This window comes from Gouania willdenowi, chromosome 8 (assembly GCF_900634775.1).
Source record: "Gouania willdenowi chromosome 8, fGouWil2.1, whole genome shotgun sequence".
Classification (NCBI taxonomy): domain Eukaryota; kingdom Metazoa; phylum Chordata; class Actinopteri; order Blenniiformes; family Gobiesocidae; genus Gouania; species Gouania willdenowi.
Window position 1 is genome coordinate 22,724,830 of NC_041051.1, and position 27,686 is coordinate 22,752,515.

At 40.1% G+C, this 27,686-nt stretch overlaps 3 protein-coding genes and 2 long non-coding RNA genes across 10 annotated transcripts; 2 read left to right on the plus strand and 3 right to left on the minus strand.

The window, feature by feature from the left end:
- Positions 1–8,853, plus strand: tspan4b (tetraspanin 4b). 6 transcript variants are annotated; one of them, XR_003674637.1, is made up of 8 exons: positions 1–248; positions 2,612–2,681; positions 2,774–2,965; positions 3,043–3,117; positions 3,369–3,464; positions 3,774–4,534; positions 4,776–4,887; positions 5,861–5,974. XR_003674637.1 is itself a non-coding variant. In XM_028455171.1 (8 exons), the coding sequence occupies exons 2-8, from the start codon at positions 2,613–2,615 to the stop codon at positions 8,146–8,148; spliced, it is 699 nt and encodes a 232-aa protein (XP_028310972.1). In that variant the 5' UTR covers positions 1–248; position 2,612; the 3' UTR covers positions 8,149–8,853. The 6 variants fall into 6 exon arrangements, 2 of the variants coding, with proteins under 2 accessions (XP_028310972.1, XP_028310973.1); XM_028455171.1 differs by lacking the exons at positions 3,774–4,534; positions 4,776–4,887 and adding exons at positions 7,849–7,932; positions 8,080–8,853; XR_003674634.1 differs by having other exon boundaries at positions 3,774–5,729.
- Positions 8,854–8,975: 122 nt separating this feature from the next.
- On the minus strand, positions 8,976–19,106 carry bcl2l12 (BCL2 like 12). The gene is made up of 8 exons (XM_028455181.1): positions 18,872–19,106; positions 13,692–13,869; positions 13,354–13,558; positions 12,924–13,143; positions 12,131–12,235; positions 10,872–10,945; positions 10,284–10,544; positions 8,976–10,211 (listed from the first exon to the last, which is right to left on the minus strand). The coding sequence occupies exons 2-8, from the start codon at positions 13,865–13,867 to the stop codon at positions 10,173–10,175; spliced, it is 1,080 nt and encodes a 359-aa protein (XP_028310982.1). The 5' UTR covers positions 13,868–13,869; positions 18,872–19,106; the 3' UTR covers positions 8,976–10,172.
- LOC114468950 (kelch-like protein 10) lies at positions 16,656–21,471 on the plus strand. Its single transcript, XM_028456135.1, has 2 exons — positions 16,656–16,664; positions 20,698–21,471. The coding sequence occupies exons 1-2, from the start codon at positions 16,656–16,658 to the stop codon at positions 21,469–21,471; spliced, it is 783 nt and encodes a 260-aa protein (XP_028311936.1).
- Positions 21,472–21,818: 347 nt separating this feature from the next.
- On the minus strand, positions 21,819–22,326 carry LOC114468708 (uncharacterized). Its single transcript, XR_003674666.1, has 2 exons — positions 22,171–22,326; positions 21,819–21,943 (listed from the first exon to the last, which is right to left on the minus strand). It is a non-coding gene; the product is annotated as an uncharacterized LOC114468708 (long non-coding RNA).
- A 1,443-nt stretch (positions 22,327–23,769) lies between these two features.
- On the minus strand, positions 23,770–27,659 carry LOC114468562 (uncharacterized). The gene is made up of 3 exons (XR_003674649.1): positions 27,619–27,659; positions 24,368–27,537; positions 23,770–23,911 (listed from the first exon to the last, which is right to left on the minus strand). It is a non-coding gene; the product is annotated as an uncharacterized LOC114468562 (long non-coding RNA).
- Positions 27,660–27,686: the final 27 nt, after the last annotated feature.

Genomic DNA, 27,686 nt, shown 5'->3' on the forward strand with positions numbered 1-27,686 from the left:
GACAGACAGCGAGGGGGTGGGATAACAAAGCAGAACAACACAAAGCGAATAGCCTCCAGGATGGGACTTTTCTAAGCGACCAAAGGCAAAGGTTTGATGAATGCAGATAAAAAGTTTTGGAAAGGCAAAAGAACGCAATCTGCCACTCAATAAGAGGAAAAAAAGAGAAGAAGACTGAAACAAAGACATCGGACAGGAAAAGCAAGGAAGGAGTCCAATCAGGAAAGCAGAGCGTTCCCAGTCTGCAGGTAATTCATCTGAACCACAAACATGTCACCATTCACTTTGTTCAAGCCCATGGATGGAGCTGAATTTATTCATGATTCCCCTCCATTTTCTCCAATTATTCATGAAGTAAAAACATTCTAGACTTTGTACTGAAACATAATTTAGAGCTCAAAACTTCATAGACGCAACAAAACATGTGAAGCATCCTTAACTTAAAAGCACTAACAAAGATTTAAAACCTAAACGAGGACATCTAAGGCAGTAATCGGCATTATTTACCCGAAGAACACATGACTTCAAATCCCAAATGAAAAGATGAGGAAACCTTTGATAACAAATGTCTTCTCGCCTGTTAATTGAACCACTTTTTGGTTTGTCAGTTAGCAGTATTACATCAAAAAAAGAAAGGAAAAAAAAAGCAGTATTACATCAAAAGTACTCCAGAGATTTTGACAATTTTAACCAAACATAGCCCTTAGGCCATGGAAGATTCCATTTAATTTAGGAGGGGATCCGGATCAATATACTGATTCTGGATCAGTTTGAAAAATGGAAAAATCCCTTTCTCTCATTATTGGTGAAATCTAATAAATCCATATGTCAGAACTTCAAAACTGAATGATTTGTTAAAATAACCAAAGACGTAAGTAATGATGGACTGACACCAAAAAAAAAAACTAAAACTGGATGATAATCAGGAGCCAGAAATCATTCATAATAATGAGTGAAAACATTCCGAAGACCGCTATTGTACAGTAACAGATGGTCAGCATTGGGTCCATGATGGTCCATGATTTAGGTCAACATCTAAAGTCTTTCCCTGAGACCCATTGGTAGGACTGGCACTGGTCTCCAACATTGATAGACATGTTACTCTTCTTATTGTTTTATGTGTTCAATTTTAATAAAAGAAATAAATATCAAATGAAATCCTTGTTTTCTGGTGAAATATGTCAAATACTTTTAGTCTTGGGTGTAACTGATGACATTTTTAGAACAAGGAGGTCACACTGATGCATGTTTGTGCTGGGAATTTCACCTTCAGTAAAATTAGGTCCAAATAGTGAGGGAGGGCTCTTCCTTCCCGTCAGCATTTTCACGTCCTGTGCAGGGTTAGCGGTCACTGTGAGCGTCCCTTTGCTAAAGAAGGAGCAGTGATCTGATAACTGTTCCTTAGTCCACTCCAAGAACAAGGTCCTTGAAAATAATTCCTGTTTCAGTCCAATCCTCTGTAAACACGTGTATGTGAAGAAATTCTTCTGTAGCCATGTGTGCATTGTGATAAACACACACCAACACAACTATAGAGCACTTGAGTCAAACTCAAGGCCCAGGGGCCAAATCGGTCTTTCTGAGCATCCAATGTGGCCCCCAGGAGACAGTAAAAATGATCAAGAAAACGTGAATCATTGTGTAAACAAGATCACTGAGAGTCAAATCTCCACCGAGCTCCAAATTTACTCTTTGTCACCATCATCATTCATACTTTAAAGGCTTGGCATTTACATCATGTGGCAGTGCGACATGATCAAAGCAGAACTTATGATCAGAGAACGTAATGCACTAAGTCACCAACACGAGGATTTTAAGTTAGACTGTTCTCAGACAAATAAATAAAATAAAAAACCAAATCTCCTTGGAGGAGGTAATGACTAACAAATCAGTTGTAGATATCTCAGTCAGTCCAAATACACAACTTCAATGAAAATCCACAATATTTGCAGGACTCAGTTCTCCCATGATTACATCACATGGTGGCAGTCATAATGATACTGGTCACCAAATCAGTTTAATTGAAGTTCCTGCAACAATTGAAATCCATCACCCATTGCTTGGATATTGTTGGTGTCTTACTTACGAAGTGTAAACTAAGGCACATTAATGAGGGAATTACTCATTTTTCCTGCCTAAAATCTGCAGCTCACTTTAGATTAAACCTCTGTGTATTTGACCTAAAAAGAGTTTGACATCCTGATGTCGAAAAAACCATCTGTGAAAAGTTTTGTCTGTTAATTTGTTTGCTTGTTTATTCACTGATTTATTTGTCAATGATGGAGGGTTCATACTGTGTGAACACTTTCAATGTTCTCCAAATAGAATAGGAACAACTTAGTAGCAGCAGTGTTTCCACAGTGTGAAGCTTCGGAAACAGCTGCTGTTTCCAGGGTGACCTTCATTGGTTTCATTCCTTCACGTTCTGGTGACGTTTGAACTGATGAAACATAAATAAGTGATTGTTCCTTTTGTATCTCCTAAAGCTACTTGTAGGACACAGCCAGGTAGAAATAGCACAGTCAGCACATTATCTTAAGGTCACATGACCAGTGAAGAGGTTGATCTAATGATATCTAATGAAAGGACACACTGTTGTCTCTCCCTGAAGCATGTCGGTGTCTCAGAGGTGTTTGTGCTGTGTCAAGTATTTGATGTTCATCTTTAACGTCATCTTCTGGGTAAGCTTGGTGTTCTTTGCTCTTATTCTAAAATGAACATGTGGACGTGAGGGAAACGTGGTTAGACGTGTCTTCTCTTCTTCTTCTCACAGCTGGGAGGATGCGGCCTGTTTGGGGTTGGAGTCTGGCTGTCCTTCTCGCAGGCAGAGTTTTCCTCTCTTCCTTTGTCCTTTCCATCGCTCTCAGCGGCCAACCTGCTGCTGGTGGCCGGCGGTATCACCATGGTAACAGGCTTCCTGGGCTGTCTGGGTGCTCTTAAAGAGCAGCGCTGCCTGCTGTTCATGGTGAGATGATCACATGCAGGTGTTTGGACCATGTGTGGATTTCACTTAGCTTCACTCTGCTCTTTATGTTCCTGCAGTTCTTTGTCATCCTGCTGCTTCTGGTTCTGACTGAAGTCACTCTCGTGCTGGTTATTCACATCTTTCATGATGAGGTGAGTTCAGATATTTACTTGAAGAAGGTGACAACCTTCACCCAGCTAAAAAAATTCCAAATCTAACATCTCATTCTTTAAAAATCTGCTAATGTTCAGGAATTCTACATCTTCTAGGATTTGTTTGAATGAAAACTTCAGTTAAAGGTTTTTAAACATATGCACAGAGTGACTTTTGGTGTTTCTGAGCTCATGAATAGTAGAGGATCAGATGATGGAATAAATGACTGACGGCTCCTTTCTTGTTCCAGCTGGATTCAAAAGCACAAGGACAACTGAAGGAGGGGATGAAGGTTTACAGCTCAGAGCCTGGACTGAAGAAATCCTGGGACAATGTGCAGAAAATGGTCAGAACATGTTGAGGCCTTCAGCCTTCCAGTTTGACTGCAAATATTCTGCCCTTAACTTCAACTCACATGATTTTAGTCATTTCATTATTCTTACAGTATTAAACATGACGGGAGTCTTTATCCAAACCCTGATTCATGGACAGTGAAAACAATCTAATACAAAGAATCATGAAGTCATATTGACCTGCTCTCTGCTCCATGGATAATTCATAATGAATGTTTCCATTAATTAATTGAAATTAAGTTGAAATTGTCACATCTACCTGAGTTTGTTTTACTTTTCACTCTCATCTACTTCCCTCCCAGCTTTCCTGTCATCAGCTGTTGTCTCTGGTTGTATGGCTTTATAGTATAATCTGGCCAATATGGACACAGCAGACTACACTACTGGGTGTTCTCCGTTGGAGAACTTGCAGGCTGTGTACCGCAGCATTGAGGAGTTGACTTGCCATCAGCATCAGACCAGCTCTGCCTTCTCGGAACAGGTGGATCAACTCTCCACTGAGCTTTACCAGTACCTCACCATGCTTAATGACTTTATCTCAGCTCCGGTTCAAGCTTCCACATCACTGCCACTGCAAGACGATTCGCAGCCAGAACGTTTTTCGGGCAATTCTGGACATCGTAAGATGTTCCTTATCCAGTGTGGATTACACTTTGAACTGCAAGCAGCGTCTTTTCACTCCCTGCGAGCAAGGATCACCTCCTGCCTCCGAGTAGAGTTCACCCCTGGAGGGGATCCCCACGTCTCCTCTTTCTAAAGAGAGGCCGTTATTGGTGGAAGTACTGGAGTGCTACCTTGATTTTTGAGAGCTACGTCTCTTTCCCTGCATCGGGAGTATGACTGTGACATTGGCTAGCTCCCTGGTTCGTCGCCACCCCATGGTCACCTTTAGTCCCTGTCAGTCCCTGAGAGAAAGGATATGGACAATTGTATCAGCGTTTCTTAAGGCTGGGCTCATCCGACCGTCATCCAGAGCCGGCTTCCTCTTTGTAGGCAAGACGGATGGCAGCCTTCGTCCGTGCAAAGACCATAGGGGTGTCAACAACATCACAATCCAAAACAGGTAACCCCTCCGGCTAATCTCTACTGCATTTCACCAGTTGCAGGAAGCTGCGATCTTTAATAAGCAGGACCTCCTTTAAGCCTACCACTGGGTCTGGATCAGGGAGGGAGACAAATGGAAGACAGCATTCAACACACCCAGTGGACAGTTTGTGGTGGAGGTGGATACCTCTGATACTGGGATTGGGACTGTGCTTTCCCAATGGTAACAACCTGCACACCTGAACCTTCTTGTCTTGCAGGCTTTCCCCGGCTCAGCAGAAATATGTCATGGGCAACCGTGAGCTCCTGGCTGTCAAAGTGGTGTTGGAAGAGTGACGTCACTGGTTGGAGGCAGCCCAGCATCCCTTCATGGTGTGGACCGACAACTGGAACCTCAAATATATTAGGACCCCAGTCAGGCTAGATGGTCTTTGTTTTTCTCTTGTTTCAAGTTCACTCTGTCCTACTGTCCTAGTTCCAGGAACATCAAGCCGAATGCTTTTTCTCGCATCCACAAGGTCCAGGAAACTGCTGAGACAATTCTTCAGCATGTAATAAGGTCGCATGATTTCGTCTGATATAGTTCCTGACAGAGGTCACCCACATCATCTCACTCTTCTGGAAGTTCAGTACCTCGGTGGGAGCTACGGTGAGCCAGTCTTTTGGGAATCATCTTCAATCAAATTGATAAGACCAAACGAATAAACCAGCCTGGGCTGAGTATGTGCACAACACATTCTCTACCTCTTCCTCTGGTCTTACCCCCTTCCAGTCCGCCTACGGCTATCAGCCTCTGCTCTTTGAATCCCAGGAGAGAGAGGTGGTAGTTCCCTCAGTCCATGCCTTTATTTGCCGGTGCCATCGTGTGTGGACGCAGAAATGCTGGCAGCTCCTGCAGTCCGCCACTCGCTACTCCGAGCAATCCGTCAACGTCAGCCAGCACCAAAGTATCAGCCCGACCAGAGGGTCTGGTTTGGTAGCCAAGGATTTGCCTCTCCGATCCATTTCCTGGAGCTTTATCCAGGTGCATTGGTCCTTTTTTCCCCATCTCCAAAATCATCAATCCCCTCTCTGTCGGCCTCAAGCTCCTTGCTTCCTGGAAGATAGACCCCACATTCCACGTCAGCCGCATCAAACCCATCCAGACGAGTTCGCTTGTTCGTTGGATTACAAACAGGCTTGGATTAAACGATTGAATTCCTTCTCTGCCTACGGTCTGCTCTTGAGTCCTCTAAAACCATTTATGATAAATAAGGGGAGTGGATGTCATTGATTAACCATGAACTAATGGGCATTCTCATAAATTACACAGCCATGAGTGTGACTGTGAATCTGTTTCTCCCAGTTCAAGTGCTGCGGAGTCACCAACAAAACAGACTGGTTTGAGATTCTTAACGGAACACTACCTTCATCCTGCTGCTCCATGGGAACAGAGCAGTGTGTGGACGGATGGACTGAGGTATGTTTGTGTGTTTGTGTCTTATTTTCTTTTGGAGTTTTCTTGGAGCTGAATCAAATAGTTTAACATTATTCAGTCATAATGGAAAAATATCTATTCGCAATTGTCACCCTATTTGTTGTGAAAATGTACTCAATCACTTTCTTCTCCTCCTCACTTCTTTTCAATTCTGACCACAGAAATACTCAATTTAAGACAGTTATTCATTGTTTTTACTATGGCTGCATCGCACTGAGTCATAAACACATCACCACATCTAATGAAGGCGATACGAGCAGAAATATCAACTCCTAAAAATGAAACTGTATTTCTAAATGAACACTGCACTTCGATTCAACACTAAACTGAAGGCAGATGTAGCCTTTTCACACTCTCGGAACGTTCAGTTCTCACGCATGCTTTCAAAGGTCGAGAGGGATAAACTTATCTTTGCTGGCAGCGAGTCCAACAGAGATTTAGATTACATTATTTTACTCCTTGGAGCATTGATTCCTTGAAAGATTTTTTGCGTAAACGTGGTATCGGTCTCCAAGGCAGAAAGACCGTGTTGCCTACTTATGACCCCCCCATGTCGCGCATGTGCAGTTCCAGAGTGTGAAAAGGCTTATAAATTGTGGATGCAAATCACATTAAAATAGTTAAAACAGCTAGTGACACCACTGCTTGTGTATTGCGTTAGTTACAGTCAGGGCTGTCACTTTAACATGTTTATTGTGATTAAATAATTACAGGAAAAAAAGCACTTAGATTAATTAATTACAGAGCATAATTAATTAATCACACTTTTAAATGTTTTGACAGCACAAGTTACAGTACAAAGTAAATGTACAGCTATTGTTACTGCCCCCTGCTGGCTGATCACAAGGCATCAGAATCTCTGAAGGTTGATTTATCCTCCATGTACTTTGGAAACTAACAACATTCAAAGGGAAATAAATTCTTCAAATATATGGAGCCCATGGTGACATGTGAATGACATGGTAAAAAATAAATAAATAAATAGAGGCCATGAGATACTAATTAATATTAATGCGGTTCCCCATGGTTAGCGTGGCTAGTTGCTAAAGCAAAGGTAGATGTGGTCAAAGAGGAGCAGACACTGAGCTGCCCTCATACCTTGTGGCTTTTATTAATGTGGTACAACCATTAAACGTGCAAATATGTGAGTGTGTGTACAGATGCGTTACATTTATTATAAAACCAAGTAGAAGGAGAGAGGATTGTCAGGAGGAGGAGTTTCCGGCAGATGACGTCACACTTCGGGCAAAATCCAACTCGCCCGTTTTGAGTTGACTTTTTACAAAATGTGGAATAACAAGGGAGGTAGAAAACAGAACTTTTACAACTTTGACCCTCTGAATGAGGCTAAAGGGATGCATGTCACTAACAAAACCATTAGAAAGTTATTTATTCATCACCCCCCCCCCCTCCCCAAATTAGCAACTACAACAAATTAAAAAAAAGTACGACATATGACATTATCGACTAAAGAATAAGATAACATGCAATAACTAAGAACCCTCTGTGTTTTTATTGTGTCGTATAATGTACATATAATACTAGTTTGTGGTACATATATGTTATGTAGTTACAACCACCCTGAGTGATTAATGCAGTGGTTATCGCTTTATTTTCATTCTTAATGGTTTAGTATTGATACCCTGTTGAAGCACCTTAAAGTGTGTGGGTTATTGAGACATGTTAAACATGTGTTCAATGTTTCATCATATTACACAGATTTAAAAATATAAAACAAGTACAAATAAACAGGCAAAACCCCACTGATCTATCTAATGAGTAATGGGAGGTTTAAACCAGAGAACATGCAAACAGCACAGCTCCTGATATTGACTGACTGACTGTGTCCTCTGCAGCCGTGCTATCAGAAGGCCCGTCAGTGGCTCCTGGACAACATCCCGTCTGTCCTGGTGTTTGGAGTGTGTATTGGAGTAGTGCAGGTTTGTCACTTTGAAACGCTAAAAATTATATTTCACTCCTTTCTTTATCCAATCAGATTCAAGCATATGTACAGGGAGTTTTTTTTTTAACCTGTTTTTCAGTTGGATAATAATCCAAACATGCTGCTTGTGTTCTTCTGTTGTCAGATCCTTGCCCTGCTCTTCTCCATGCTGATGTACTGTCAGATTCACTGTGCAGAGAAACATGTGGAGTGAATTCATCACCAGCCTGTGTACATACCATTGTTTTTTCAGAATAATCACAAACCCAGATGCATGTAATTCCAATGTTTACATGGTTAGAAAGTCCCTGAAGATTCCATGCAGAGCATGGAGAAATTAAGTTGGGCTAAATACTTTTGATTGGCCAAGTAAGGATTATGGTAAATTCATTTGCAAAGTGAGATTGTGATTTCTTAAATCAATGGTTCTCAAAATGGATTTGGTGGGGGGGGTCTTTGATCTTCAAAGGCAATCCCAGTGGACAAGAAGGTTTGGGATTGGCTCTTTCACAAAAAATGTGTTTAGCTAGCTAATGTTAAGCTAAGCTCAAAGTGAATGATAAATGAAGTTTTAAAGTGCCTGGTGTGGAGTTTAAAAGGATTTTCATTAATTCATTCACCAGTTGGGTCCTAGTCGTAAACAGTTTGTATGTAGCTAATATTGTGTAAAAAGTGAAGCTCACAGTTACAGTCCCAACTTATTATTTTAAAGAGTTGCTTTACTGACGCTGATGTAGTAGACAGTTATAGGAGTTAATATCAGCGTGCTTAATGTCAAATGTTCTCGTTGGTCTGCTGTGACTGGCTCTTCAGATGTTGTCTTCTTCTTCCTGATGTTTGGATACATTTACACTGCTTCAGCCTTGTTTCTCATGCTTTATTGATCATTTAAATGGAGTGAAACTCCACAGTTTTAAGCCCTGTCAGAAATTTTGATTGAAAAATGAATCCTTAATAATAAATCCTGCTCTGAGCTCTTGAATGTGTGCAGATTTATTCAGTCAATGGTTTAGTTAGTTCCATTAAAACTAGATTCAACCATTAAGTTCATATTTCACCTTTATTAAAACAGTATCTAAATAATATTGGAAGGCAGACATGGAATATTAATCAGAAAGTAAGGCTGTTGATTGGTCCCTCACCTTTGGTTATGAGCCAATCAATGGAGGTTTCTCTGCAGAGGTCAGTTTTAGAGAAAGGAGGAAAAGCTTAAAGTAGAGCCACTGCTCCTCCACGAGGAGAGGAGTCGCTGAGGTGGTCTGGACATGTCGGCAGAGGATAGCTGCATGTCCAGCTGAGAGGAGCCCCTGAGGACTGCCAATAGATTCTACCTGTAGGTCTGGGGACACCCTGGGATCCCCCAGAGGAAATGGGGTTTGTGTCTTGGAGTCGACTGTCTGGGCCTCTTTCCTGAGGATATAATCTGTGACCTGGATAAGCGGAGAACATCACAACAGGGGGGACAAGCAATAGCATACGACATGGCCGTGCAGAGATAATCTTGCTTTTTTGTTAACATTAGCATTAAAACTGTGCTTTGGTGGGTGTGTCTTCCTGTTCTCAACAGAGGAATATAACCAAAGGACAGAACAAGATGAATTGCGTCCAAATCAATCGACCGTTTATAGAAATACATTACATTTTTATTCAAATTTTGATGTCAAAACACAGATCTAGAAAGACATTATTTACATCATGTTTAAAAGAATAAATACATTTATATCCATAAAAAAACAGGTACAAACATTCTTAAATAATTCATTACAAAAGTTCAAATCACAGTCCAGTGTTTCTCCAGAGCTTCCAATGCTGTGGATTTATTGGTAAGTGTTCACATCAGCTCCAGACCTGCAGGGGGAGCTGTTCAGCCTGCAGTAATCAGTTCTGATCAACACATGTAAAATAGGCAATATTGATCTTTCTCCTTTATACAGAAGATCCCCAAACGTCTTTCCTTTGAATTCAATCACTCAGGGAGCTTAAGGAAACATTAAAAAAATATTTGTTCTGCTCCACAGAGTTTGACAAAATTACCATCACATTAAAAGTGTCAACCAAACAAAATAAGCATCCATGACCAAATCTACAGGTAGTTTTCCACACATACATAGATTTACACAAACATTTATACAAACGTATGTCTTCAGCAGACTTCAGTTTCCACTGTATAAAACTACAGTGTAATGAAACATCTTTTGTCTCTCAGTCTTCACGGTGGACAGTGTTTTTTTTTTTTTTTTAATCATACTCATCAGGCTCCTCCAACACAGCGTTCTCCTGAAAAAAGAATGAGGGGAACATTTAGATAGTATTGAGTACAAAGGAAGAAGCCCCTCCCTCGGTACTCACCCAGCCTCCGTTATGTTTGACCCATGGGGCAAAGGTCTCCATGTAGCACTCGGCGTAGCCCTGCATACGCTGAGTTCCAGTGGCGGTCACGATGCGCCGCGACACCTCCATGGTGACAGCCATGCGCCGCAGGGTTGGACTGGCCGATGGCTGAGGTGGAGCTTCAGGGATCTGACTGCGGCCGAAAGCGTCTAAGAGCTTTTCAAAGGACGGGTACGAGAGACGAGCCAAACTGCTCCGCAGGAAGGGATCGGACTGGATCTGTTCAGAGATCAGCCATCATTTCTTACACTTACAGTATATACAATAAGGAACTGTAAGGTAATACAGATCAAATAACTCTCAATGATTCACTGAATCATAAGTGTGTGATTTAAGATAACAGGTGAGTAGAGCTGTGAGAATTACCAGCTGTCTGTCAAACAGCTCCACCATCAGCTCCAGCTGTGACCAATCACAGTCCAGCATTTGTACATACTCTCAGATTAACTAGAGGCTAATGCACTGAACAGATCACACACACTCCTCAATGAAGAAGAACAAGAAGAAGAAGAGGCTTTGTTTGGCTTCCATCCTAGTTTGACCTACCTTGCTGTTCATAGCGTCTCCCTCCAAAGAAAGCAAGTGTACGAGCTGCTGCACCATCACCTCTTTATCACAAACTGAAAACAAGTGGAAAACCTCTGAGATGAACAATGAATTTCAGTTTGAATGGGACCAAATGTATTAATTAGAAACCAAACAGAAGCTATAAAAAATAAAATTACTATGAAAACGGGAAACTAAAGTATCTATGAAGCTACAATACATTATTTACAGTATTTCAATGAGTCAAAAAAAAACAGTCATACTCAACCGTCCCATGATGCATTGCTAGCGGAATGTAAAATGGTGCTGGGACCGGCTTCAAGCTAAAAGTCAAACATCCCCTTTTCAAAACAAAAGCACCTATTCTTGTCTTCCATTAAATTGACACTTTTGTAAATGGGGCTCTTGTTTTGAAGTCCACCGGAAGTTTGATCAGTAGCACAAAGGTAAAATCTCTGAAATGTGTTTCTGTGATTTTTATGGCTCAAATGAACACATGTTCATATTCTACTTGGTCACTTCTCGCTTAAAATGCTTTCAGAACTTTCAAAGGTAGCGAATCAATGGAGATATTTAGCCTCAGTGTGCATCAGGTTTTTGTTGTTGTAAGTTTGAAATGCATCTTGGGAAAAATGGACATATACTTCAGTGGGAACGGTCATCATCCTAATCATACATATACAGTGTATAGTCAATGAGTTTGTAGTGCATAGTACTGAGTGTGCCATTTCAAACACAGCCAATGTCTAGTTCTACTTTTAACCTTTATCCTTCCCTTATTGTGGATGAAGTCACTGTGACCAGTTGCAACTGATCAGAATCAGAAATGTTCTTAATGGCCATGTACAGTTTTAAGGACAATACAAGGAATTTGTCTTGGTAGTTGGTGCACAAAACAAACAACAAAAAAAATTTAAAAAAAAACAAAGAACAACCCAGCAACAATAATAATAATAATAATAATAATAATAATAATAATGATAAATATAAAGGATGAGGGATAAATAAAGGATAGATGGAGAATAAAGGATAAATAGGATAAATATAAATATATATATATATACAGTGCAGCAGATAATGTCATCATGGAGGTGGTGATCGGGTGGGGGGGGGGGGGGTTCAGTGGGTGACTTGATTAACACTAATATTAATACTAACGTTAACACTACCATTAAAATCTACTCTAACATTAACTGTAACATCAACATTAACACTAGCTGTGTTTCTGATGTGATGATGGACAGTGTGGGAGGGATTACCTGCAACTGGCTGGGCTACTGGGCTCAGTTTCTTTTTGGTGGCCGACTTCCGGGCGATCTTTTCCAGCTTCTCTGCTACTTCATCAAAAAATTCTGGAGGATGATCTGCATCAACACATAGAAAAACGTCTTTGGAAATGTCAAGAATATAATTTATTTAGTTGTTTTCAGTGGGTGGGGTCAAAGAGAGCGAACACACATCTACGGACTCCATTCAACCTAACAGTCATGGTTTTGGATGGTGGGAGAAAACCCACGAGAGCATGGGAAGAACATGCAAACTCCACACAGAAAGGACCAAAGTGTCCTCTCCAGGACTTGAACCTGAGGTGAACCCAAAAGAGAGGTTTGACTAAAAATTGAACATTTATATCAACTTTTAGCCTCGAACATACATTTATATTTGGGTGTGGCCTCTCTGAAGCTTTCAGCCGATCAGCATTGCTCCCATAGAGCATCTATGGTGAAAGAACATTTCATTCTGAGTTTTCAGTGTTCAGGGTCATCAGTTCTTCTGACTTTGATGTTATTCCAAAAAAGACCAAGAACATCACGGGGGATGGATTCTAGTGTTCACTTAACAGGAAAGGAGGAATGGACACCACTATCATCCATCTTACTACCGATTTATGCATGACTTAGGAAGTCTACGCTACCATGGCAACCATGGGATGACTTTGACCTCATCAAGGCAGTGAGTTAGTGAATGGATCACTTCCTGAGTAATCACTACACTGCAGTTTGTCCAACATGTTTAAAGAGCTTTACTTTGTTACTTTGTAATGCTCCTTACTTGGAGAGGCAATGGCGTCTGTTGGCTCTAGTCGGTGGTCGATTGGTAAAGTGGATGGTCTCTGAGGAGACGGACCCACGTCTTTTTTGTCCTTCTCTTTCTCTAACCTCTTCTTAAAGATATTGGAAAGCTTTTTTCTAAACTTTTTTTGACTCCGCTTTCTCTGCTGCTTCTTTGCACTGTCTTCATCTTCAGATGTAGAAGGGGAAATGACATCATCCTGTGGGGATAAGCACCATTTTAAACTCTAGACACAGTGATTTATGCTCCTTCAATGTAAACAGAACAAAAGTACAGCCAACACTAATATTCATAAAACAATCATGAGGTCACTATGAATCTAATGGCAGTCTAGAAAACAAAGTGCATGTACCACTTTAGCACTTAGCATAGCATTCACTGCTGCTCGTGTGGAACACCCATTTCTTACTTCACTTTGGTCCCTGAGGACAGAATGCTTGGCCTTGCTGTCTCTGTCCAATGATCCTTTTGTGTCTTTAGAGAAACGACTTGACGAGTTGCGACGCGGCAGTTGTTTTATTAGCTCTTTGAAACCAAGTTTCTTATCGTCTCCTGCGGTGACGTCTTCAGCGGGAGAGTCGCCATCCTCCTGTAATTTCAGCTGTGGCTTGAAGCTCCAAATATAAAAGGAACTGATGTTAAGATGGAGACTTTGTATTCGTGACATTTGCCATTGTTTGTGTGATTAACCTAAGATCTCCTATTACTCCTAACTGTATTCAAGGCTGTGGAACAATGGAATGTTACCTGTACTTGTTGTGGTCACTGTAAGCTCCTCCTATTCTGCCAGGTCTTTCGTGAAGAGGAACTGAGACAGTGCGATTGAGGAAAGCTTTAAGGACTAGATGAGTTTCAGCTTTAACCTCCATCAAAGAGATGGAGGAGACTGAGGAGACGGAGCAGCGGTCGGCAGGGGAAGACATTTCTGAGGAGAGAAACCAAACCAGTCCTTTAAGTCCCATTCTGAGAAGATGGAGTATAGTATACTGTGTGTTGGGTAAATTATGATGACATGAACTCATGGTGAGCTGTGATTGAACTGTAACCACACTTCCTGTTTTATGCCTCTATAAATCCAATTTAAAAAAAACACAATAGAGGTGTTAATTTTTCCATGTTTCAAATTCAAGCAGAACTAAGTAACTTTTTCACCCTAACAAATCCTTCTCATAGTCCCTGTGAGGGTAATACAAGTGTTTATGGGGTGATTGGGGGGTCTTTCATCTCCCCCTGCTGTCTCTGGCCAGAAAACAGCACTTGCAACTTTCCCTGCCTCCGACCCGGTGGCAAGATGTACTGTTTTACGGCAGCCCAATACAAACTAATGCTAGATTATGACCAGCCCACTGGCTGCACACGGTTGTCTACAAATTCACTTTTCTCAAACTTATATCATGGCAAAGCCAGCAAAAAAGGCAGAGAAGACCTTTGTCCGAGAAACGGAACAACTCAATGCAGTGACAGCTCAGCAACAATCACGTACCGTTGTCACGGCAACAGGCACGCACACACACTCGCAACCCAGCATTCCATCAGGCAACACACACAGCAAATATCCATCCACCCATTTTCAGAGCCGCTTTGTCAACACACAAACATCAACACACACATTTCTACACTCCCTTCCATATTACTCCCACGTCATTTATTTATTTTACTTGTCTCTCTTCCTCATACGGTTCACATGGTCACATGGGACTATATGTGTGAAAGCACCCTTAGTGTCACTGTTGTATTACGATTATTCAGTGATCGGTTGCTACCATTTTGGAGAGCAAAGGTGCGCATGTAGCTGTGGGGTGGGGCAGGTAGCGGGGGTTGTGGAGTTTTTACGACAGTGACATAACCAAAAGGGACCTTTAGGGGGAGTGCTAACCACTAGTTACTTAGTTCTGCTTTGTGCAACATTCACAAACGAGGTGGACAATAAGTTACTTTTTAGCAAAAAAATGGGCCAAAGATATAGAGGAGAAACAACCGAGGGATCACTAGCTGGGTTTCCATTACCCTTAGAAATGCACAAAAGCGAAATAACGCAATAAAAACTGGTAATGGAAACACTTACATTTTGAAAAAAACCTCAAATGTCGCAAAAAAGTTTTCACGCTTTCATGAGGAGGAATTTCAGACGTTTCGATATTGAAATGTGACGCAAAAGCCCTATGGAATTTTCTATTACGCAAATACACATCACAGAGTGTAACGTACATGGTCACATGACTACTTCTCTCCGAGAAACCATGGCGCGGTACATGTTAACAGAAGAGGAGATCAGGGCATTTCTTACTATTATACTTTAGAATTAAACTGCCACATTAGACGTGAAACTACAAAGGAATACGGAGTGCTATAAGGAGGTTCTGAGCGTCCGTCTTTCTGCAGCGAAGTCTGATGGGATGAGATTTCACGGGAGTTACGAGGCTCCTGCCCAAAACAGTGTTCAATGACAACACGTTGAAAGGGCAATTATACTTTGTTGACATTTAGAAATCGCTTTTATTTCACGAAAATCTGAAATGGAAACCCAGCTCGTGACTTGTCATTACTGAGTGCAGCCAAAGGAAGCAGCTACAAACATATGATATACAAAACTAATAAACCCACCACATCATAGATACACATATAAAACTATTCCTTTAAATAATGAGCCTTAAATAGTTGACCTGAATATTTATATTCAATTAAAGAAAATAAACTTTCCTCTGCACACGTAGCGGTTCCTACTTGGACCAAACAAACGGAGGAACAGGACAAGCAGATGGAACACATCCTGCCTTTGAAAGCTCAACCATTTTTTAGTCACACCACAAACACACACAAAAAGAAACTAATACAATCTGCCTTTGAAAGCTAAATTATATTTAAGGTAATAAAGCAATTTCATTTGAGTAAATATACTTTTTAAATGTTGTCTCACAGGTGGGCATGATGAGGAACAGGGAAGGGTCTCTCTCCCAATGAACCAACAAACACCACAATTATTAGAGATGTCACAAGACAACTTTTTCACTTCCCATATGATACCGATATTGCAGCCTTGGGTATTGGTCGATACCGAAGAATCATACATACTTTTATTACTTATTTTGCAGAGTGGAATTTTAAAATATGCTTAATCAAGTGATGTTACTCAAACAGAGCACAATAGTCAGCAACAGTAGGTATGAGAAAAACTGACCCATTCATTATTAACAAATTGGTTACATACAATTTAACCTTCAAGATAATATCTACAGTATTCTACAATTGAATAAGTATAATATTATATATATCAGAGATATATTATATACAGTCCGATAAAATTCGTTTTCTGGCTGATATCGGACCGGGACACCCCTAACAATTATATCACACAAACCCATGAAAAACACCGCAAACAAACACAACTTCAATGTCACAGATGACAGATGAGCAATGTAGAATCAGCCTCACGACGATCATGACTTTAAATATGAAACATGACTCAGTGAAAGTACTGCAGCCAGTCCAGTCCGTTTACATTCCTGTGTAGTGGAGCTCACTGTGTTGATGGCACATACCTGGGTTACAGCAAACACAAACATAACTATTTTCATGACAGCAGCTTCCTCAATCATTTATTTCCCTGATCTACTGTTTATAATTACAATTTCATTCATCAGATGCTTTTATCCAAAGCAACATACAACGGGAGCAGTTAGGGTTAAGGGACTTGATCAACATCCAACAGTGATGGCCCAGGTAGGATTAGAACCAGTGATCCTCTGATTACAAACCCACTGTCTCAGTTAGCCTTGGTTTGTCATGCTTCCATCGCTGTTTACTGCCTTTTTGGTGGGCGGGGCTTAAATAGCTCTTATGATGAAACAAAGACCAAAAGAATTGTCATGCACACATACTTTAAATGCCAAACACTAAGGCAGGGTATTTAAATCAGTTATGTAATTGTTAACCAGGAAATAAGTTTAAGATTGTAAGAGTAATCTATTCGTTAGAGCAGGGGTCACCAACACGGTGTCCGCGGGCACCTCACATGGCCGCATGGACCATGTGAGGTGGCCACAGGCCTGTTCTACAGCAGCTCTACTCACCAATGAGCTCCATCTAAAAAATGATTTCCTTGCAAAGGCTTCAAACTCACACAGATAAATACAGATAATAGATGCAGTCAGTGCCTTTAAGAGGTAAATCAATACTGCGCCACACACAGACATGTTTTTGTATTAAATTAACCATCTTTAAATGTTTATTTACACAGAAACAATGGAACAAATGTGTTGCGGATAGGATTTTGTTAAAGATGCTGCAACTTTGTGTTTGTGTGAAGTTTAAAAAAAAAAAAAGTGGATTTTTGTAAAATATTAGATAACTGTGCAATTGTAGTTAAACGTTGTTAGTGAATAGTAAAACAGGAACACAATAATTTCCTATGAAATGTAATGCAAGTGAAACAATTGCATAAATTACAAAAAATAAAGTTTCATGTTGAAAATGTAAACTTTTCCTACCTCTTCAAGTTACTGCTAGTCTTCCTCCATTATCTGTCCCTCTAATTAAAGTAAGACCGTGAAAAGTTAGTCTATAAGAAGTGTGTATGTATGAAGTGGTATCTGTCATTGTGTCCTTGGGCAAGGCACTTCACCCACATTGCCGAGTATGAATGTAGTGTTTGAGTGTGTGTTGGTGGTGGTGGTCGGAGGCGCCGATGGGACACTATGGCAGCCTTGCTTCCGTCAGTCTGCCCCAGCGCAGAAGTATTATTATTATAATATTATTATTATTGTTATTATATCAAAATGGTAGCCCTTTAGATTATTCAGTTTCGTTGAAGTAGCGAGTAGTTTCAGAAAGGTTGGTAAGTACATTTTAAAAGAAGTAAAGTCAGTTGTTACAATTCTACACCAAAACATTACTGGGTAAATTATTATTTTTTTGTTTTAAAATGATCAACGGACATTGTGAAACTACAAAAAATGAAATGACCAGACAATCACAGCCGACCAACCAGATTAAACGTAATGCACTGCGCCAAAACAGCATTGAATGGAGGTTGTTTTCTTAGTTTTAGAGTTCATAAATGTAGCTATACTTAGAGCCTGATAAAAAAAAAAAAATTATTATTTTGAATTTAATTCATTGGTGTTGTTTTATTTGAAAAATTATTTTATTTTACACAGATGCCTTTGTAGAAAATAAAACATGTTCCAATTGTGCAAGATTTCATCTCTTCCTTTTTACATTTATACATGAGATGTTTAAATTACTGTATGCAATGTATGGGCAGATTTATTACCAGAAATAAACATGGGGGGGGGGGGGGGGGGGGGGGTGAAGATAACTAGTAACTTTTACTTTAAGTACTATTTACTTGTACTTGAGAGTACAAGTTCAATCAGTAACAGTACTTCTACTTGAGTAGAATAGAATATTTCAGTACTCTTTACACCTCTGACTGTTACTCTGTTTACTTTGACACACACACACACACACACACACACACACACACACACACACACACACACACACACACACACACACACACACACACACAGCTGTTGTCTTATTCCTCACCTTAAAGATGAGTAATAATAATAATGGGAGGTACCCAGTTATAAATAGTACAGAAACATTCCTGAACCATGACCTTGTTCTGGTTTCTGTAGACTAAATTAACTGGTGAGGGAAAACACGCAAACTCTTCACAGAAACAACCATTCTTAGAGGCGACAGTGTGAGCATCCTGAGGGGGTCAAAGGTCATGCTCTGGAACCTGCTGAGCCTTCAGTGAGTAGCTCTCAATCGTCTGCTACAACAGTTAGCTCCGAGCTACAGCATACTGAACACGGACGGCACTGACCGCAGCACTGACGGTACTGACGGCACACAGTGTACTCTCAGGACAGCTCACAGACTCCCACAGTGTATCAGTGTGTCCCACAGTTTCTTACCTTCAGTTAGCAGTAGCAGCTCCAGCTCACAGCATGAATGGGTGAACTGGCGGTACTGGGTTTAAACTCTTCCCCGGTTAAAGCTGACCGTTCTGCATACGTCACTAACTAGTCTGAAGCAGAAGCCCCGCCCACACACAGAGGTAGGTCTAACTATGGGTCTACCTACTAGTCTAACCTACTACTAACTGTTCCTCAGACCTGAGCCGCCCGGTGTTTGTCCAACTTTCCTCATTCCAACATGTGTGCGCATTCACACCCAGCTTTACGGTAAGAGAGGAAGATGAGCGCAGAGCAAAAGTTCACTCAGTTATTTAATAAAAATAAAAATATTTAGATTTTTCTTTGGTAAGTGAAAGTATTTAGATTTTTTTTTAGGTAAGGCTATAGTAAGGCACAAAAAATGTATTTTTCTTTTTTCTTGAGGTAAGGCTATAGTAAGGCACAAAAAATGTATTTTTCTTTTTTCTTGAGGTAAGGCTATAGTAAGGCATAAAAAGCGATAAAGAGGAGAAGGAGTAAAAAAAAAAAAAAAAAAAAAAGACGGCGCTGACTACAGATGAGAATAAATCCTACACAAAAAAGGACTGTTCAGAACAACTTAAGGATGTTTGACCAGAGAGACATATAAACCCATGTAAATTTTCGATGTACAAAACAGGGGACGGGACCTGAATAAGCAAATTGCTTCTCTCGTCTCCTTTTTCGGCATGTACAAAAAAAAAAAAAAAAATGAATGTAACCAAGTGAATGTAACCATGTCGGAAATAAACTGAATAAATAAATAAAAAAATAAAAATGAAAATATTTAGATTTTTTTTCCTTTAGGTAAGGTTATTGTGAGGCATTAAAAAAAAAAAACTTAAGGTTAAGGACGCTGGACTTGTAATCGGAGGGTCGCCGGTTCGAATCTCGCTCAGGCCATCACTGTGGGAGTCAAAAAAAAATCTTAGTAACAGATTCAAAATAAAATGTGTTAAAAATATTAGACTAAGGCATTGCACAAAAAACAAGATACATGTAAAATACTTAGTCTTAAAAAAAAAAAAAAACCTAAAAATAATTGAAGCTTGAATACTTTAGTGCACACTGTAACTTTGCTAAAAAAAATAAATAAAATAAAAAAGATACATTTAAATTGATTTAGCTCAAGTATTATTTTTTAATTTAAATACATATGACTAAAATGTTTTGCTCTTGACATTCACATTTTGTGAAAAGATCCAAAACTTCCAGGATGAAAACTAGTTTTTTTATTGTCATTAAAACTAATTATTATTATTTATATCAAGTTTAGTATGGTAATAATATCAACGCTTTGGTCATTATATATTTTTTCACTCAGCTAATTTGGCGCCCCCTGGCTGTATGGCGCCCTTAGCATTTGCCTATATTGCCTATATAATGGGCCGGCCCTGGTTACAAGGCTAACATTACATTTTTTGGTTCCATGCATGTTGCACAGTTGAACAGGAATATTATCTCCCTGTCTTTTTTTAGAACCAGTTACATTCATTGTACCATACAGTGCAAAATTGTGTTGAAACGAATGACCTAAGGAAACCCTTCACATGACTTAAAAGCTTTTGAATTAACACATCCAGTTCAAACAAAAAAAAAACATTACAGTAGACATCTGATCTCAACTGTCAGCATGCTTCAAACTGTAGGCTCAGTGGCAACCTAATAATAAACTAGAATATTAGCATTTCCTGAAGTGCAAGCGAGGATGCACAACTAAAACACACCCCTATTTGGCTGTTGAACAAAAAAAGGACATCATCAAGAATTCTGATGTGGTTTCACTCTGTAAAGAAATTTTGCAGCTTGAGCTGAAGGAGCTGGCATATATCCTGGGTCAAGATGACCTCATTGTGACCCAGGAGATTACAGTTTATCAAAGTGTTTTAAGGTGGATAAACCACATGCCGGAAGAACGACAGGGAGCCATTGCTACTCTGCTACCAAAGGTACGACTGGGGCTGATGAACAAACGTTACATCATGGACAATGTGCTTAACAATGATGTAGTAAAAACAAACCTTGAGTCCAAACTCTTGGTCTTTAATACCCTTCAAGTCATGTCTAAACCTTCGTTTCTCTGCTCTGAGCCTGGGATTAACAACTTGTTTTGCCCACGCTTTCCAAATGCCATCTTATTGATTGTAGAATTAGGTAGTGACACCATGCCTTCCTTTGACTACAGCACTAACAGCTGGATCACAGTTCACACTCATCCCAGTCTGGAGTATCCCATGGGTCACATATCTTTCTACAACACTGTTTTCCTTGGTAGATACCTCTACATTGTGGGTGGTTTTGAATGGTTTGACTGGTCTCAGAGTGTGTGGAGGTTTAACCTAGTCACACACATTTGGCAGGAGATCTCACCAATGCAGGAGTCATGGGCCTTTATGTGTGGTACCATGCTAAAGGGATGCATCTATGCTATTGGAGGCCACAATCATGACATCTCACTCAGAACTGCTGAATGCTACCAGCCCGACATCAACCAGTGGACGTTCATTGCTTCAATGAAGGAAGAGAGGAGAAAGGCCAGCTGCACCACACTGATTACAAACAAAAATGGAAACTTGTAAAGGACCCTTTGTTGCAGCTCGAACAGGTTAATAGTGTCTGATTCTGTTCTTACCCTGACTAGTGTGACATTTTCCTTCAAATGACAAAGATCTTTACATAACTTCTGCATCTGAGCTTCCTTGAAGGAACTTCTGAACATAACACGAAATCAAGTGGATTCAATGTTAATCCAACTGATCTGTTACTGTCGTCATTACATTTTTAATGGAATCGTAAAACCAACAGGATGTGATATATGTATTATTGTATCAGCCTATTTGCTGCTTTCATACAATTCTGACCATGTAACTTAGCTAAACTTTGTATAACTAACATTAAAAGCTTTGTTCTTCAAATAAAATCAGACTTTGACAATGAAGGAACAGTTTTATTGTAAACACAGCCCAACTTAAGCTATGCTGCCGGCGTTTGAAGCGATCCTCGGCCACAGGTCAGCACACTCTTTGGCCACTGGTCCTGTGATGGCTGAACCTGCAGACACAGTACCGTAGCAGTTAGCTGCTATAACAGCAGGTCCAAACTCTGGGTCAGGAACTTGTTCCATCACTGATTGAGATCAGTCAGCCATGGTGAGTCGCTGCCGTCTCACCCACAGTGATGGACTTACTGTTCCCGTCACTGACGACTCATCCAGCCACTGAGCAGACCAGGTAAGCGCTTTAGGAAGGGAGGCTATTCACACAACTTCATTAACACACCTTTCATTTCTCCTTTGTTGTTGACAATGACTCCTGCGTTGTCTTCAAAATAAAGAAATACGCCATCTTTTCGTCGATACGTTTTCCGCTGCCGTATCACGACTGCAGGATGCACTGAGGAGAGGAAGCATTGCTCATTTATTTGTTACACAACTTGTTTATTTACCAAGAACTAATGCTACACAGCTCAGGAACACTGTTAGGCTTGTGATCCCATCTTAAATCTTTTTGTAACAACAAAGGACACAATACAAAGGCTTTTATTACTTAAGTATTTGATATCTGTCCATTAGAAGAGCTAGTGCTAATAGGAAGCTAAAACAGCTAAACATGACTGGCAGCAGAGGAGGCCCAAGCAGTTTGTTTCTCTGGTTATTATGAAATCTATTATTTTACCATGTTAGTCTATTGCAGGGGTGTCACATTTTAGCTCAGGGGCCAAATATGGAGCAGTTTGAGTTTAAGTGGGACAGTTTTCATCAGTCTGCACACACGCAACTTCCTCCCCGACATACAGTGTGTCACTGCTTGCCCCGTTTTTTTTTATGGTTTTATCTCACAATCGCCACATTATTCATGAATTCCACACATTTTCTGTCCCGTAAACGCTTTTCCTCCTCTTTCTCTGAGCTCTGCTGAGCATGGATGATCTCTCAACTCTCTTAACCGTAAACTGCCATTTTATGGATACGCAGCGCCCTTCATTGTCCAGTTAAGGTCACGTGATAGGTGTACCATATGACTTAAAGTTTCATCATTTGTATTTCAGCTACCCCGCTAACCCTTAGATTACACCCCTAACTCTAAGATGTTTATTTTTGTAGTAAATGTATTTTTAAAAGTGGAATTTGCCACGTTAAATATGTTAAAATGGGGGGGAAAAAAAAGTCAAACGTGGGATTCGAACCCAGTTGACATATACACAGTAATTAATTTACACACCAACATCCTTATTTCTTATGATGACAATCAGTTTGAGGTTTTAATGAGCTTCATAAAATTCTGAAAAAAGGATCCAAGGACCAAAGTATCAGAGCATCAGAAGGATTCGATTTCAGTTTCCGTCGCTTCCTTTATCAAAACTTGGGATCTTAATGCCAAGTTTCTCGAATATGTGTATTTTTCCACAATAAATACATGAATACCAAAAAAAAAAAATTGTTCAGTTTTCCTCCACTCCTAGCTAGCTCACCACTTATGTAGCATGTACGCTATCTTACATTTAAGTACAGGTTTGGTACAAACAGATAGTGATACAATTATTATTATTATTATTATTATTATTATTATTTGGGCTAGAGTCAGAAGCCTAGATTTAACTCAAGGAGTGGAGAGTTAAGACACTGAACGCAGTTCTGATTTTTGGTGATACCTTATATTTTGATAATTAAATTGAATTAACCAACATTTAGACATTTACAACAATAGACATAATACACATGCCCATACATAGAAAAATACAATTTCTTGGTGTCAGTGGGCATTCAATAATTGTGCCGCACACATAGTCCATAAATGCCCAACCAGAGCTCCAAGTCCAAGTATCGGAGTAGAATGTATATGAGGTTTGTGGGCCCTTTAGTGGGTTGCGAAGGGGGGGAAAAAAAAAACAAGAAAAAGAGTAGCTGCACAAAGGAGCCTCCTACCAGCCCGACCAGAGCAATGGAGGGTCAGTTTGTTCGGTCCAGGCAGAATCTTCAGCTTAGTGCCCAGACTAGGCTGCAGCTCACCATCAACTGGCCTATATGACAAACAGGTCTAATTAAATATCCAGTGTGGTACACACATTAAGAAACATTCAAATATACTGGTGCTCCATAACACAAGCTGCATTATATTTAGCAGTATTTCAATAATCAAATATTGTACAATATAATTGGTTCATGGTATATAAATATTATTCAAGTAATTATAATGTTTGTTATATTAAATCAAGTCATTGCAGTACTCAAGCATAAAAAACACCCAGCATCCACAAATAAAGTGCAGAGCAGCCCAGTGATTGACTGGACTGCATTAAAGTGCATCGATAACAAGGAACTTGTTTAAAGTGCATTCATTCTCATCAACACAGCCATGAGAATAAACTACAAATCCAACGTTTCAGTCAACAGATCATAATTAGAGAAACAAGGCATACAAGATGTTATTAAATGTGCCAACCAAAGAGCAGCGGTAGCAGCTAAGCTAAGCTTACCAAGATGGTGAAGGCTAATCTCAAGTGTGTGAAGAACATCCTAAAGTGGACAGTGAAGTATTTCCGACGCTTTCTCTAGAAATGGATTGTGAAAAAAGGAGGATGGGTGCGTCTCACAAGAGTATATTTTAACTGTTTACAACTCGCAGCAGAATCCTATTCTGACGTGTGTGTTTGTGTTACTCAGCTCAACAGCTTTGCAGACTTGGCGGAGGCCTCCATGGACACAGTGTCACCCACTCACTGCTACACTTTTCTCATCATCTTCATTGCTGGTGTTACCTTTGGAAGTCTTATTACTTGGAGACTGTTGCCGAGACACTGAGGCTGACACAAAAAAAACAGAAAAACATCCAAACACATGCACACACTCCTCAGGTCCACACCAGAAGTTTAACAATGATTACAGCCCCATTACTTTAATATATATCAAGGGGGTTCTTTCTTACACACCTTTTTTACTCCTAAGACACACTGAATAAATCCTGCTTTATAGTACAGGCCCTTTATGTTTACGACTGTTTACATGATTTGTTTACCGTTCTAAATAAAAGTAGTTACAAAGTAAAGCTTTCATGGCCTTTGTTACAAACACTGTATTGTTTATTTTGGATTCACTGAGGTTAGCAGTAAATGTATTTATTTTGGATCCCCCTTAGCTGTACCCTGGAGCAAATACATAAACCAGTACCTGTAAATAAAACCACAAGCAGACTGAGAGTCGCTCCAAGAGTCTTTGGATTTCATTTAGCTGTGCTTCCTCTGATTCCCCCCGTAGTGCTCTATGGACTTCAGTCTTAAAGGTGCAGTCTGCAACTCTTCTAAAAGTGACTTTTTGTCATATTTGCTAAAGCTGTCATTGTGTAAGGACAGCCTTACATGAAACTAGTTGTTTGTGTGAAAAAACAGACTCATCGAGTCCCCTTTGCTGTGATTTTGCTGTCGGGCTAACATTAGCTTGTTCGCTCCTCTGAGGGAGGGACTTTGGAAAGTTTGGAGGCAGGGCAAGAGAGCAGCGGGGAGGCAGGGGGGAGAAGGATCTGAAAGTTTAAATGTATTCAGAATGATTGTCCAGAAAAGTTAAATTATAGCTGCTGCTGAGCAATGGTCGGGGCCAGGCCATTTTAGGTAAATCTGAGCAAATGATAAATGTTAAACAGAATTTTACTGCATCCTAGATTCAGTAAGGAACTCATTAAAACAAATGAATGTGTGATCATTTAAGGTTTAAATATTTCAGTTCTTTACTCGACAAACGCAATGGTTGTGGGTAAAACGTGTCTAAAAGCCTGTGTGTAGCACATTAACATGTCCACCTCTGACCTCTTTAATGACATGTAAGGCACTTTTTATCCACTAGATGTCACTCCTGTGATCAAACATCATGCTGAAGAAAAACTCTCCCTTCTTTCTGTGTTGGCCTCTGTTTGAACTCTATACAGTATATCATTCATTAAAACCAAAGGCCACATGACCATAACACTCTCTGCCTCTTCTTTTTCTCATCTATTCTGCCCATTGGGTCTAAGAATATCTCCTTTGGGACAAATACAGTTTTCTGAACTTGAATCTAACATGGTGGAGTAGTGGTTTGCATGTCCACCGCAGCAGATAGGAATGGATGGATGAATGTGAAACCTGTTCAATGCAGCACAGCATAATCTGTGACACTCCCTCTTTTGCTTTTAAGTCTACCAGTGAAAGGTTTCTGACAGGATAAGTAGACGTGCAGGCTTAGCATTTGAGCAATATGTAAGGTGTAATGTGGAGGATTGAGGCAGGTACACCCTGGAACGGTCTCCAGTCCGTCACAGACTAACAAATGCAGACATTCACTCCATTGGAACAGTTTACACTCTAAGTACCCCAATAAACATGTTTCCTCTCCACACAGATAGGTTGAAGGAATGTTTCCACCTCAGCACAGAAACCCAATTTTATTAATTTGGTTTATTTTGGTTTAGATCTTCGTTGATATTGATCGTTTAGTTACAAACATTGGATCTGAATACACAGATCTAATATCTTGGATTACTCCCCTCACATAGAAACATGAATCCTAGATTGAGATCTCTATCTAGATCAGGGGTCACCAACACGGTGCCCATGGGCACTAGGCAGCAATTCATGGACCATGTGAGGTGCCTTCAGGAGCTCTGGTCACCAATGAGTTCCATCTAAAATCTGATTAACTTTCTCACAAAGATAAATACAGACGACTGCTATACGAGATAAAGATTTAGTGTTAAATTAACCATCTTTACATGTTTATTTTCACTGAACCATTGTGACAAATGTTTTTAAATGCTGCAACATGGGGGATTTTCTATGATATGTAGAAAATGAAACAATTTAATAAACTAGGAGAAATAAAGTATTGCATGTTGAAACTGCCTGCTAGCCTTCCTTATTATCTTACCCTCTAAATGAAGTGAAACAGTGGAAATGTAGTATTTAAGAAGCTCTTTTCTAACTGGTAGCCCTTTGAACTATATAGTACCTATGAAGTAGCTCACAGTTTCAGAAAGGTTGGTGACCCCTGATCTAGATCAAGCCAACAAGTAAGCATGATGGATTGACGTCCTTCCTTCCCTGGTTCAACACCTTTTATTACCTCTAACTAGTCATAAAACACTTCATATAACCAGCCACGTTCACCTGTTTATTGATGAAAGCTCATTCCTCACAGACCAAAGAGTCAAATCCATGTTCTCTTTGATGTTGTTCCTTAACCCTTCAGAGAAGATTTGACGTTTTGGAAAAGTATTTAAGAGAATAAATAGGATTATTATATAGATTACAGTATTAATATAGAGTTAGTTAATCAAGCTTAATGATGACTAGAACTTTACAAAGTAGAACTGGAGCTACATTGAGAGTAAAACAACTTCTGACAGCTCAGTTTATTTTTTTTACATTTAGATCAATGAGAACTAGAATAAAGGACATAGTTTACACACAGTGAGCAGGAAGTCCAGCCTTTCTCTGCAGCAGTGGAGGAGAGAAATGGAAACAACTGGAAACGATGGACCAGCAGCAGCAGCAGCAGACCTCGACAAAGCCCCCCCCAACCCTGTCCAGCGTCGCTGCTATGAAGACACTGGTACAAGGATTGGGAGTGGCCAAGCCAAGAACGAACAGGAGCAGAAAGTGGACCCTGAGTCTTAAATCTGTTTGAGAGACAGAGCAAAGAAAACCCCAAACTTTTAGACCTTTAGAGTTCAGCTTTAATCACAGACAGAGTCACTTACGTTCTTTGGTAGAAGCTTCTGTGGACGAGCGGACGTCTCCCCTCACTCTCTCTATCTCCTCCTCTACA